At 36.8% G+C, this 13,133-nt stretch overlaps 1 protein-coding gene across 13 annotated transcripts in view; it reads right to left on the bottom strand.

Annotated features, from left to right (window-relative positions):
* PTPRM (protein tyrosine phosphatase receptor type M) overlaps positions 1-13,133 on the bottom strand; it is a 480,321-nt gene that overhangs the window by 287,294 nt on the left and 179,894 nt on the right. For all 13 annotated transcript variants that reach the window (XM_054057714.1, XM_054057715.1, XM_054057717.1 and 10 more), the window contains exon 6: positions 4,870-5,044. In XM_054057714.1, coding sequence (XP_053913689.1) covers positions 4,870-5,044 — 175 coding nt within the window. The remainder of the gene's footprint in view (positions 1-4,869; positions 5,045-13,133) is intronic.

Genomic DNA, 13,133 nt, shown 5'->3' with positions numbered 1-13,133 from the left:
ACTCGATGATCCAGTAGGTCCTTTCCAACCTGGTGATTCTATGATTCTATGATATACGCATACATATTTTTGCACATGCATGTATGTATATACAGTTATCTTCCACCCTTTGCTATCTTTCTCCCTAGGTTTTAGTGCTTATCTAGTCCAAATTTTCACCTACCTTCTCTCTCATTTCAAAACACCTCCCAGTTTGCAATACATTTCTCTCCCAACATTCACCTGAGCATATGCAGCTCATGCTCTTGCATCCCATATAATCTGCATCGTGCATCTCACCACTTTACTTTTACAGTGCAAGGGCACCAAGGTGGAGAGTTGCACACTAGTTGCTTGTAAATTGACTATACTTGAAACAATATTTCACAGGAACAGAAGAAACAGCATTCTTGACATAATTATTAGTCTCCTGAAAAAAATTTCCTACTTCGAAGCCCAGACTCTTCAGCACTTTCCTGTGGCAAGTTTGCTAAACTAGCAAGTTTGCTGAGCTAGCTCAGCTGTTTTGGCTGGAGGTTTTCTCAAAATCTTCAGGGTGAGGCACACACTCACAATGGAAAATACCTGCTAGAAGACAGTTTGCCAAAACATAGACATCCCAAAGCAGGACTTTATGACAGGATTGTCAGGCAATGATAAAAATAAATCCTAAGAACACAACTTTGTAAAAGAGGGTACAGACAGATTGATGGATCCAGCATGGAAGGCCAGTTGGCAAAGAGAGAAAATAGAAGTACCTGTGTATACGTAATGTATGAGAACAACTGATAAACAATTTTTAATAATTTCTTACTGTTTGTTGATCTTAAAATGATCTTGCCCTCCAGAATAAATTCTTTGCTCTAGAGGTCCAGAAGATGTTTGGTTCTCTTCCTGGTGTTAAATCTTCCATTTGGAAAGATGCAGACATATAAGCTGCGAGCTTTACAGATGGCTACCCTTCTATGCCCTCACTTAAAAACTAACAAAACTCCCTTTAACCAGTTTGACACCTGGGTTTACCTTATTTGAGCTCAATAAGCAGTCTGAACTCTGTAATAATCTGTTGTCTTCTCAGACAGGCTCATTCTGTTTGCCTAAATCTGATCTGTGTTGGATCTACCCACTATTAGAAAAATTCAACCTAGAGACTGTATGCAGAAGTTTAATTTACTTCACCAAACGCGTTTAATCAAATCCACCCTACTATTTTCCCTGTTCTCAATGTTTGATTACTTTTATGTCACTTATTAGATACAAACTGCTGTTTTTTACAATAAGTGGGTGATCTGACAAGGCCAATTTTATGTCTCCCATTAGATAAAGTGACATTTCAATCCAATTCTCTGACAAACTCAGATGAGGATACTGTGTAGTTTGAGCATACGCAATGACAAGCACTTGTCTTTCAAGCCTCTCCTACCAGACAAACACTCGCGTAAATTGAAAACCTCTCCTTCAGGCTTTATTTAAACAAAGCAATCAATACTTTATTTCACTGTCCTCTAAAAGCCACAGAAGATAACACAAATTAGTTTTAAAAAAAAACCCTACTTTTTTTTTTTTCTTGTTTAAGGATAGACTAATTGTTCACTGACAGGTTTTATTCTCATTAATTAGACAATATTCATGTTTACAGTTCTTTAATAAGATAACATGGAATTAACTGACAGCTCTTTAATTGCCTTCCCCTCTGCCACCACATAGATTAAACCTTGATATAACCATATTTGTTCAGGTGAAAAACAGAGGGAAGAAAAAAAAAAAAAGGAACATTTGGCAGTTTCTTACATATCCATCACGTTCACAATTTGATTCCCATTCCTTTGTAATTTCAGGTTTGGTTTAGAGCACCTGACAGTAGTGGCCTTTCCATGATTTCAAAAGTTCTGTGTTCTACAGTGCCACACAATATCACACCACAGCAACACTACAGATTTGAAGAGGTTTACACAAGAAAGTATCTGGAATCTACTTGGAGTAAGTTCCTATTTTGTGAAACAGTATCTCCAATGAAGTAGAACAAACACTGTAGAGAGTTGTAACCTTGTAACCCCACTCTACTGTGCAAATGCCCCTACTTAAACGCAAAGATATTTTGGAAAAATTCCCAGCTTCAGTGAAAGATTTACTTATTTGCAACTTGAATAACAAGCTCTGTAACTGGAATGAAATAAAACACAATACATGTGAAGAACTGATTCTCTTACAAAACTTACAAATCCTAGGTTTGACTATTCTGTCATCCTAGCAATGTAATTCCAGAGAAATTCCTCTATAGTCAGCTTAGTTACACCAGCGTAAATGAGAAGAGAATTATATTCATTGTTTCCAACAAAGAGAAGAGAGTAATTACACCAGTTTCTACACATACTATTATTAACCCATCAGTAATTCCCACGTATACTAAGCATTAAATGCAATACGCGTAAATGTATATTTTTTCATGATTTATCAGTGGTAATGGATTGAAAAAAAGGATAACTGCACTGAAATCAATCCATTATCTTTGAATTTTGCTAACTAACATTGCAGAAAAGCTACTGAAGAAAATGAAAAAATTCAATTTTTTAATCATATAAGATCAATAAGAAAGCATATTTACTAATTAGTCACTAATGATGCTATTTCACTATAGTCACCTAACATTTTACAGCACAATGTTTAAAATGGGTCATTTTAGGTCAGAAGGAACGACCTGCAGGTGGTCTCATAAAAGCTCCAATACAGGCAACTTGGATTACCATAATTACTTTGCCACTGTACAAGTAGTTAATGGGATTACACCTGAAGGCTATACAGTTGCTCACAGTGCCCAGTGCAAATTTTCTGAAAGAATCTAGGTAAGCACAAATGCTTTAGTGATGCACTTCACAATTGCTCTGCAATGGAGCACTAATAAAATAAAACAACCCAAATCAAAGAAATTGAAAAAAAAAACCCTAATTTTTTCAGCTTTCTGTACCTCCTGTCACTGAATCAGTCAATCTTCCCTCTGCCTCCTTCAGGCAGTCTCCATTTCCTCATTTCCACCTATGTTAGGTCTGAAAGTTGCTTCATCATTCTTGTTGAGGTTCATACTCCTCCCTTTCTTGCTTCCTTTGCTGACTTCCATACATTCCCTTTTTTGGCCCTTTTTTTTATTTTCTTTTCATGGTATCCTTGCTTGGACTGAGATAACCTCATTTTTTACACCATGCCTTATAATTATATCCTCATCTCACCTTCTCTGTTTGTTTTTTTCCCTTCATCTGTCCTTTCAAATAGGTCATCTAAGTTTTCACGCTATAATTTGTTTTGTCATGTTATCTTCATATACTGGTTAATCACAACCTCCTCCTTGTCTTGTCCTGCTTCTCTCCATTTTCTCTAAAACACATTCATTTCACTTTGCTTTTCTAATGTCTTGGCCTGATTTTTTATTTACACCACTGTGCCTCCTGTTCTTCAAACCCCTCCTTTACTGCTAAATTATCATACACATGCTTTCCATACTGACTTCAGAAAGAAAAATCATGCTACATTTTCAGATGTAACAGCCCACTCCTTGCTTATTATCCTACATATAAGTTGCCTTCAGGAAAATGATCACATCTTTAAAAAGTCCTGACAAATCCTATGTAGGTATATAAATATACAAAATAATTAAAGAGTGAGGAGAAAGAAAAGTGCAATTCCCACATCAGCTAATAGTAAATCCCCTCATCCAGTCTTCTATCAGCAGCCAGAACTGTACAAGCTCTTACACTGCAATGGGTACTGATTTTTTTAATTAGATGACTGAGTCATACAAAATGTTAATTTGTATCTTAACCCAAAACATAAATCCTAGAGTAGCACTGGGGAAAAAAGACTGACAAGAACATACAACACAAAAATTAATTTATTGTTCCTGTTATTCCTTAGCATATAAGTTTCTTTAATTGTATTAGAAGAGCTATAATATCATCTGTGATCAACCAAATGTGATGCCCAAAAGAAAAAAAGTCCTATCTATCAAAAGATACTGGCTCTAAAATCAGTGGATTCATAACAGATACTAGTTTGCTCTTCCTAATTCCCAGAGGAAAATTCCACACCTGTGGTGGATTTAGTTTTAGGGCACTCATTCACTCCTTGCCAAGCTGGGTCAAATTGTTTTCAGAAAGAAGAGGAAAAAAAAGAATCTTTAGCCCTTCATTTCTCTTCATTTTTGTTATGCACAGAATGAACCAGAAAGGGAAGACTCATAACGCAATAATCAGGCCCTGCAGCTTAAGTGCTACAGAATCTGGTTTTGTCTCTGAAAGAACAAACCTAAAAATTTTATTCCTCCAAAATACTACTATAAAAGTAAGAAGCAATCAAAATACAATTTAAATATAATGAATGTGAAAAAAACAAGTTTTGCACAGTTTTCTGCAATAAGGATGGACACACCTGTATGAGTTCTATTTATATTTAAGTGTTTCCTGCTGATTTTAAAAATATCTCTCCGTATGTTGGACTACGTGTATTTTGTGTGTTCATTTTAATATAAATCTTTTATATTTTGCAGTATCTTTCTAGAATGCAATCTCCATGAAGAATGTAAATAGACAGCATTATGTTCTTACCTTAAAAATCTTGTAAATAGAGTCTTCAAGACACATAGTTCTAGACAGTGGATTTGGGGGAATTACTTAAAACAACAAATAATGCGTAACTCGTTAATTAGCCCTGGCTTCTTCTGTCATTCTCTTGTTACTGACGGAGAAACTTTTAAGATTTACATAAGGGAAGTCTTAATTATTGAACCTCTTATTGACATTAACCAGCTATGGGTGACGTTCTTAGTGAATCAGCAATTTCAGAGCCTTATTCCATTCACTGAGCATGCAAATACTGGGTTTATTTTTTATTATGAAATACCTTTGACTATCAGTTCCGCATAGTTTGATACACCAACTCCTCCTTCTGTCCGAATCATGCAGCGATAGCTGCCAGCATCCCGCTTCGTGGCATTTACCACACTAAAAAGAGCTACAAATCGGCGAAAGTTGAACACTTTTATGTCCTTCAGTGGTGCATCTCTTACATAAATACCCTAGGCAAAGAAACAAAAATAAAGAACCCTGTTAGTCACATTTAAAAACAATACTGAAAACCAATTTTATTTTTCTCAAGTTCCCCAAGAGAGGAGACGAAATGAGATAAAAGCAGAAGTCTGTATGTTACTTTCACAGATGTTTACACTGCATGAGACTTTACTGCCTTCCCATGTGAGTTAAAACACTCATCATCAGTGGGTGACCACTCATCTGGAACAGCTGCTTTCAACTCTTTATAGATTAACTAATAGAAAGATTTAAGAACAATGTAACGTTTACTTGCTTGACTTGCTTTACACAAATATTTAAAGTTATTTCTTTTAAAGAAACATGAAACCCATCATATTGAGTCTCTGCTTTCTCTTCCCCTCCCTTGGGAAGAGAACGACTTGGCACATGCACCTTTCACAGCTTGCATGGAAATGTCAGTGGGTGGTTCTCCTATAGCAGCACCTACACACACAGGTATCAGTGACTCAGGTGGAAGAGACTAGGCACAGGTTTACCAGGCTAATGACCAACAAAGGGGAAGCTGTCTCCATCTCCCACTTCTTCAGCATGATACTGGGAACCGCAGTTTCTACTTCAGTGCAGTGTCTTGCCCTCTGCGGCAGGTGTGACAACCCAGACGAAGACCTGGCAAAGATCATGGCCTACTAAGGACCTGACAAATGCTGAACTGGCTGAAGACTGGAAGACTGGAGAACTGGGGCTTTCTGGTTGTTGAAATCCCCATTCCCCTTTTATCCCCCACCCCAGGGAAGAGGAGCTAGAAAACTGTTGCCTAGCTCACAGTCCCAGAAGAAGTGGGTCCCCTGCCAATCAGAAAGACTGCAGATTAGACTCAACTATGGTGAAAAATAGGGTCCAAGGGTCCCTTTGAGACTCCCTTTGAGTGGTTCACCATGAAGCTGCAGGCTGTGACTGGAAAGTCTTCCCCTGGATTGTGATGCAGGCCAAGGTACCTTCCAGGGACTTTAGTGTCCTCACTTTCCTTTGGGCAAGTGATTCTATCTTCTGGGTACTGTACCCTTCAGAGAGAGATTTCCTTTCCTTTTGTGAGTGATTTGTGCATGTTTTGGTTCATCCTCCTAAAGGACTGTTCACACAACTTAAGGCAGTTGTGCAGTAATATTTCCGACTGACATTCAGCCTTGTAGTTTCTTTTGTTTGCTGGAGTGCTAAGGCTATGGCCATTATCAAACATCAAGAGAAACCGGGGAACTCCAACAAGCACCTCCCGAAAGAGGCAGGAAGGCATAGGCACAGTCTGATGCCATTTAATGATACCGGCTATATTTAGCAAGTTTTTCTGACTCCAGGAGTTTCAAATACAGCAACAGTCCTGCACTACTGAGCTTCTATAAACCATCAATGCAGGTGGTGATGTCTGGTTTTCTGCCCAAAAGTTTGTAGTTTGTTCAACAAAATGCAAGACCTGTATAGTAAATATTGACTGCAATTTGTTATGGCCTTTACTTGCCACCATACTGAAAGTGCCCTTAAAATACCAGTTATAACCAGAGTTTCAAATACCAGCCACATAAAACTAAACTCATCCATAAATCACAAAACCAAATGAAAGTTAATCATGTCATTAATGCCAAAGAAGCAGCATAATTAACAGTAAATACCGATTTTCATGCACAGTAAGGTAGAGCTATGCCCTCTTTGAAACCAAATGTGGGTGATGTACAGCTTATTTAAGAAAAAAAAAATGGTTGTAAGATGCCCAAAGGAGAATGTACTATCATGCCTTAAAATTATTCAGTCTTAAATTATTACTGGAGGATTACTTAAGATAATTGCCAGTTTCTTAAAATTCCTAGAATTCTGAGCAGCAGATGAACTGTCTTCTCTGATGTGGCATAGTAATTACCAAAAACAGAACTTGGAAAGAAACATTTTAAACTACTGTTTCAAAACTATCTTTACAGGTTTTCCCAATGTAATAGCCTTCTAGCAAGAAGCAAGCATAGTGGGTTAATTATGATTTTGGAGAATGAATATTTCTTAAAAGCAACATTATTTTTTACCAAAGACAATAACTTATTAATCCTAATTATCAGAGCTGCTGACCAGTCACAAACCACATGGTTTTAAAGCGTGCTTCTGCAGTTTTCAGACCCTTTAAGGACTCTGTTTGTGGCCAAATCGTGTGCTTACATTACATCGACCCACACTAGCTTTCCGATTTTCTTAGTCACAACATCAGGAAGCTTTATACAGGCTATTTTATCCTGCCAAGAAACAGAGTAAGTTATTCTCTAGGGAACAATATACTGCCACACACTGATTAATTCTAGTACCTAAACTAGCTCAGCTCATTTAGGCTGTGAACAAGCCCCTCTGCACTCTAGCCTGCACAGTACACACACCCTACCATGCGAGGTACCTCCATCCAGAATTTACCAGGATCCTCATGCTTTTCAACACAACTGAAGAAGCGTGCAAATATTTCAAGAATTATTTCCTGTTCTCACTCAACAAAGGCTACAGAACACTATTAAAGGAAGGAGGTGGTGAAAGGAAAGGAGTGGGCAATGCCATAAGGCAATATAATTTCTGCCTCAATTCGCACACCGTGAAGAGACCACGGAAAAGTATAATGCATTCACAGTCTCTGCTGGCTCCAAACAGAGGACTGCCTCCTACCACACTGCCTCCCTCAGACTTCCCAAAGGCTGGCAGAAATCCTGAACACAGCCTGGGTTGTCATATAAACTGCCAGCACACCACAAAGGGAAGTCAAATACCCAGCCCCATAGGACATATTTCCCGTCTGTTTCTGTGTATATGTAAATGAAAACTGAAACTGATCAATGCATTGCAGTATTCATAATAAATTATTATTTCACTGCATTCCATAATTTCTTTCACCTTCTGCTTGTTCTTGAACATGCTATCTCGCCTGATTTCAAATGTCTTATCTACTGTTGTACCACTGAAAATCTTAGTTTGATCAAATAATTGACTGTATGGCCATGCAACACATACTATCTATTCACACATCAATAATTTCAACTGAAAAGGAGAGAAGCTGAATTGCATTTCAGAGGCACACATAATTTTGCTCAAATGAACAAGCTACATGAGCCTTAACTGTAACTCAGCTTGGCTCTACAGAGGATTAGAGCTTTTTTGCCCACCCCTGAAATCCAGATATGAAACAGGTTATTAATGGTGGCTTCACAATTCATGAACTCCAGAATACAAATACTTTATTATTATAATACACCTGTAAAATATATGTGAGGTTATTAGTAATAAAGATTATCTTGACTGACTTCTCTTAAACATTACAAATGTACAGAGGCAAAGTGTGGAGTGTCTAATTATATGTTAGAACTCAAACAGTCCCACAGAAACCACTGGCACGACATTTCCTACTAGAATTCAAAGGAGAAAAAACAAAAACCCAGATTTTTTAATTTAGTTTCTTTGGGAAAAATATTTTCAAGGAAAACATAGTGTCTGAAACAGACAAAGACTGAGAAACATAATTGCTTTACTGTCCACAAGGAAAAATACAGCTCAAGAAAGCATGTCTTCCTTCTCCTCTGGGATGACAGCAAATGAGTAGGAGAGCAATTGAGCCTAATTGATTTGAGCCTGAGCAGAAAGGACTGAAAATGAAGGTAATGAATTCCACAGGCATTGGAGAAGAGAGTTAAAAAATAAAGGCTGCACAGTAAAAAAACCACCATAAAACAACAAAGCACTAAACAAAACATAAAACCAATGATGAAACTCAAACAACTCACATCTACAACCTCTCCCACTTATTTGAGCAATGGAAAAATGGCAAAGACTAGTTCTAGAGTGAAAAAACACTATTTATAATTCGATCTATGAATACAGAATGGCTGCTGTTCCAATTGTACCCACACAGTCAGCTTCGCTCCCTGGATTTGTGATTTACATTTTGTACTCTCTGAGTTACTGCACAGTGTCTTCAGGAAGCTGCACAGGTATGACAGTGATTCTTTTATGAGTTAGGTAACTATCCCAAATACGGAGGAGTATGTCAATAACGTTTTCTCTTAACAGGCCCCTCCAAGCACATTGTATGATAAATGATAAGCTCTTAGGGCCGACTGACCGTAGCTACTTCAATTGAAATGGTTAGAAATAACATTTTATCCAAATGAACATTCATTTATTGAACATATAGTACATCCCACTACAATTTTTCATGAAGAATTTTTTTTCAAACACTCACTAATGCAACGTTCTGACGTTCCACAAATAAAAGGAGATGCCTTATGATATATTGCTTTACTAATTATTGTCATTAAAATCTTATTCTCATTTAAGACAAACTTTGAAATTTACTCATAGGTCTTGCAAACTACCAGGTTTTTATGTGGAAGCCTAAGTCTTCAACAAATATATCTTACTGAAAATTAAACAAGAAAAAAGACAAATCTTTAATTTACTAAGCCCATTCCAGAAAACAGTACAAAAATCATGATTTACAATGCAACACTGCAGTCCTCTATATTAAAACCCATTAAAAAATGTTGTCGGAGCAACCTTGTAGTGTTCTTTTCTTTTAGAGGTAGAGTTTCTTGTATGTTTTAAATACTATTAAAGGAGAGTCCTTTTTACTTTTTTACTTTAGTCCTGCTTTGCTATGTGAAAGACTGGCTTTACAACAGATTAAGCTTGCGAGCTCTTTCTGCCTCTGGGACTCAGAGAACTGTGTGAACAGGACACTTCATTCTTTGGAAAGAGGAAACTGCCGTAACCAGTTAATGCTAGACCTGCCTGCACTACAAAGGCCACATCCCCAGGGCAGAGCTTCTTAGAGCAGAATAATTTTGACCACAAAAAGAAACACTGCAAGATGTTGAGATCCAAAGATCAAATTAAGAGGTTCCGCTGGCTGCTGAGCAACCCATACATTTTCAAATGCTCAGATAAAAATTGTTATAAAAGAAATACAAATATTAAATAATGCTATTTAAGGCAACTAATAAAAACATACAACTGGTCAGTCACTTGTAAGAATAAATTTTCTATTAAACAATGTGTTATTTAATATATAGGAAAAATCTTAATATATACAGCTTGATAATCCATATTCCTAGTACCAGCATACTAAATGCATACAAAGACAGTATAAAGCACTTTAAAATGCACATTATTTTTCCTTTTTAGGCAAGCTAGAATGAACAGAAGTAGGTTGATGGTTATTTAAATTAGACTTACAGTCTCTCTTAGGCAATGAACTAACTCTAAGTCATCTAAATGAAGAGCAATTTAGCAGCAAGAAGATATATATTAAACCTTTCAAAAATACTTTTAACAGAAATACAGCAGTAATTCAAAGGGATTTAAGGTCTGGGATGCTATATCCAGCACTGCACTACTCTATTAATCACTGTCAAGGCATGTTTCAACAATTCTGCCAGAAGAGACTTTAAAGGAAACAACGGCCAGCCACCCCCTGACCATACAGGTACATTAAGCAGCTTTTCCTACATTTAATAAAAGAAAGGCTTTATATTATCTCACGAGCAAACATGCACATTTATAAAATTGCGATTAGAGTCATACCAATGGGATCTCAAATAACAGCCATGCCAGAAGTAATTTTGTTTAAAATATGTATAAAATCTAAATCAAAAAGTAATTAATACCTCTACAAAATTGCTTTGCAGAGTTCATATCATTCCAATAATTAAGATAGTTGGCTTTACCTCTGAATTTCTGCTTTCATAACCAAGACAACTGTTTGACAGTCTAGATTAGAACCAGCACAGATCCTGTGAATATCCTGTCTTTATTTATCTGTGTAAGTTAACAAGTGTATTTCACTCGAGTAATGAGGCTGTGCTGGAAAAAAGATTATTATGGTCCTATTTGGAATTATTCTGCTATGAGCCGGAACTGCACTCTACATGTGTAACTAATGGGTATTCAAGCAAAATGTTATTATGTTTTACCAATAAAGATTTCAGTTTCCAATATTTTAATGTTTGAAAACTAAGTCCTTTCTTCAAATCACATAGCTCTGAAAAAATCTCAGTTTCTTATGACTAAAACTAAACGCTGGCTGGTGCTCCCAGGTAATATTGTAAAATTTTACTAAAGTTAGACATCAAGTTGTTGCCTTATCAAATATTAAGCAATGACATATATTTGAAGATACAATTAAACATACAGAAAGTAAACAAAGACATTATTGCATTTTCTGGAGTCATTTAACTCAGTGTAATTTACCCAAAGGAGTTACTCTGTATTTACATGCTGAAATTGTTTTCTATCATTCTGACAGCAGCAAATCTGTCATTACTACACAGAGATTTTAAAATGAATAGTAAAACTCAAACCCCTGCTCAATCCATTTTTATTTTTACATTAAATTCCAGAGAGATTGAGAAGAGTTAACATTCTCTAACTATTTTTCAGTGCTCACAAAACATGTAAAAACTCCGTATCTTCTTTCCATTCATCATTAAAAGCACATAATAGAATACAAAATGACTTGTAGGCAAGTTTATCTTGAGAAACATCTGCAGAAAACAGAGCATTAGGAAATCTCTCTCTAATGCAGAATTTTATATTTTAGATAGAAATTACGGCAACGACCGATGTATCTGCTAAGCATTTTGCAGAACCTGTAACCCTACTTATAAAGTCATTTAATCTAATACCATATCTTCATCCTTTGAAATATTCAGGACTAAGTACTTCTCATCATCCTTTTATTTGTATTAGAAACTCTCCAAGAGTTAGGATGAACACCTTGCTAAAAAAAATGAAGATAGCATACACAGGACTTTAAATACTCTGGCTTGGAGTTCTGCAGATGCCAGGCTTACAGAGGGGCTAGGAAGAAGCAGAGTGATGAGGAGATAATGAGAAACTAAAGATCAATAGTGGAATTTTCATCTGTACACAATGCAAAGTATACTAATGCACGCATTTGCCTCTTCTATCCAAGTACATAACACGACAGTTATAAAACAGTGCAGTCATGCCCTACAATCTCTTCACTGGAAAAGTGTTATCTTGTCGGGAAGAAAACTGGCATAGGATAAAGAAAGTCCAACTTGCAACTTCAGTGGACAACCTGAATTCTATTCCAAATTTATAAACAACGAGAATAGCAGGCAAAATCAAAGCAATACCGAGTCCTACAAAGCCAGAAAGGAAGACGTAGCCAAGAAAGAAGCATACATGTCTGACGATGAAAACCCATGCCCTGTTCAGGGTGAGGCATCGGCCTCCTGAAAAGATGCTTTCAAATAGGAGGAATGAATGGCAAGAAGAGACACAAGAATATGGTTAAAGAAAACTATAGTGAACCTCTCAACACTGACAGTGCAATTTGTGAATAAAGACAATCACAGCAGTAACAACCAGTACAGGTTAGGTACACATTGGTTCATGTGACACAGAAGCTAATGTAGAGGGGTCTGGCTGGAAGCATTTCAGTCTTAATTACTGAGTCAGTCATGTAGTTTAACAGCTCCCATCCCAACACACATCTCCTCCAATGCTCTGCTTCCTTCCTGTCATCTTCTCTTTGGGTTTAACTTAATTTAATCTTTACTTTAGTTCTCCTTGCCTCAAAACAGCTTCAACAGCCCTTGTTCTTACAAAAGAATACTCCATTCAACTCCAATTTGAACATGATACCTCCCAGCAGTAAGTTTGTACGTTTTAACTACACTAGTCATTCTAAAGGTCACTGTTTCTTTCTCCCAAAGGTCCAAGAGCACAGCACAGAAAGCTTATTGAATTTACTCCATCTACTGCCTAACTCTTATGTGTCCCTAAGTGACTCTACGGCTGCTGAACTGTGCTTCACATCAAGGTCGTCTTCAGGGTCCAGAAACAGGCACACCTAACACGTTATTTAAAAGCAAGCTGAATTTAACCAGCCCCCCATGGCACAGGTCAACTGTACCATTATCTCATTTTTGCTAATCACCGTGTACTGTATTATTTAATATACCAGACTAACTGAAAGATTAACATATCAAACTGAGTTTCTTGAAAAGAGAACATACTTGGGCCGCTTACTTTTCAAATTCAGTTAAGAATACCAAAAAGGTTAGACTGATATAGATA

The sequence above is a fragment of the Cuculus canorus genome, chromosome 2 (assembly GCF_017976375.1).
Source record: "Cuculus canorus isolate bCucCan1 chromosome 2, bCucCan1.pri, whole genome shotgun sequence".
Taxonomy (NCBI): Eukaryota; Metazoa; Chordata; class Aves; order Cuculiformes; family Cuculidae; genus Cuculus; species Cuculus canorus.
Note: the sequence above shows the minus strand (reverse complement) of the source record. Positions and strands in the feature narration are given on the sequence as shown.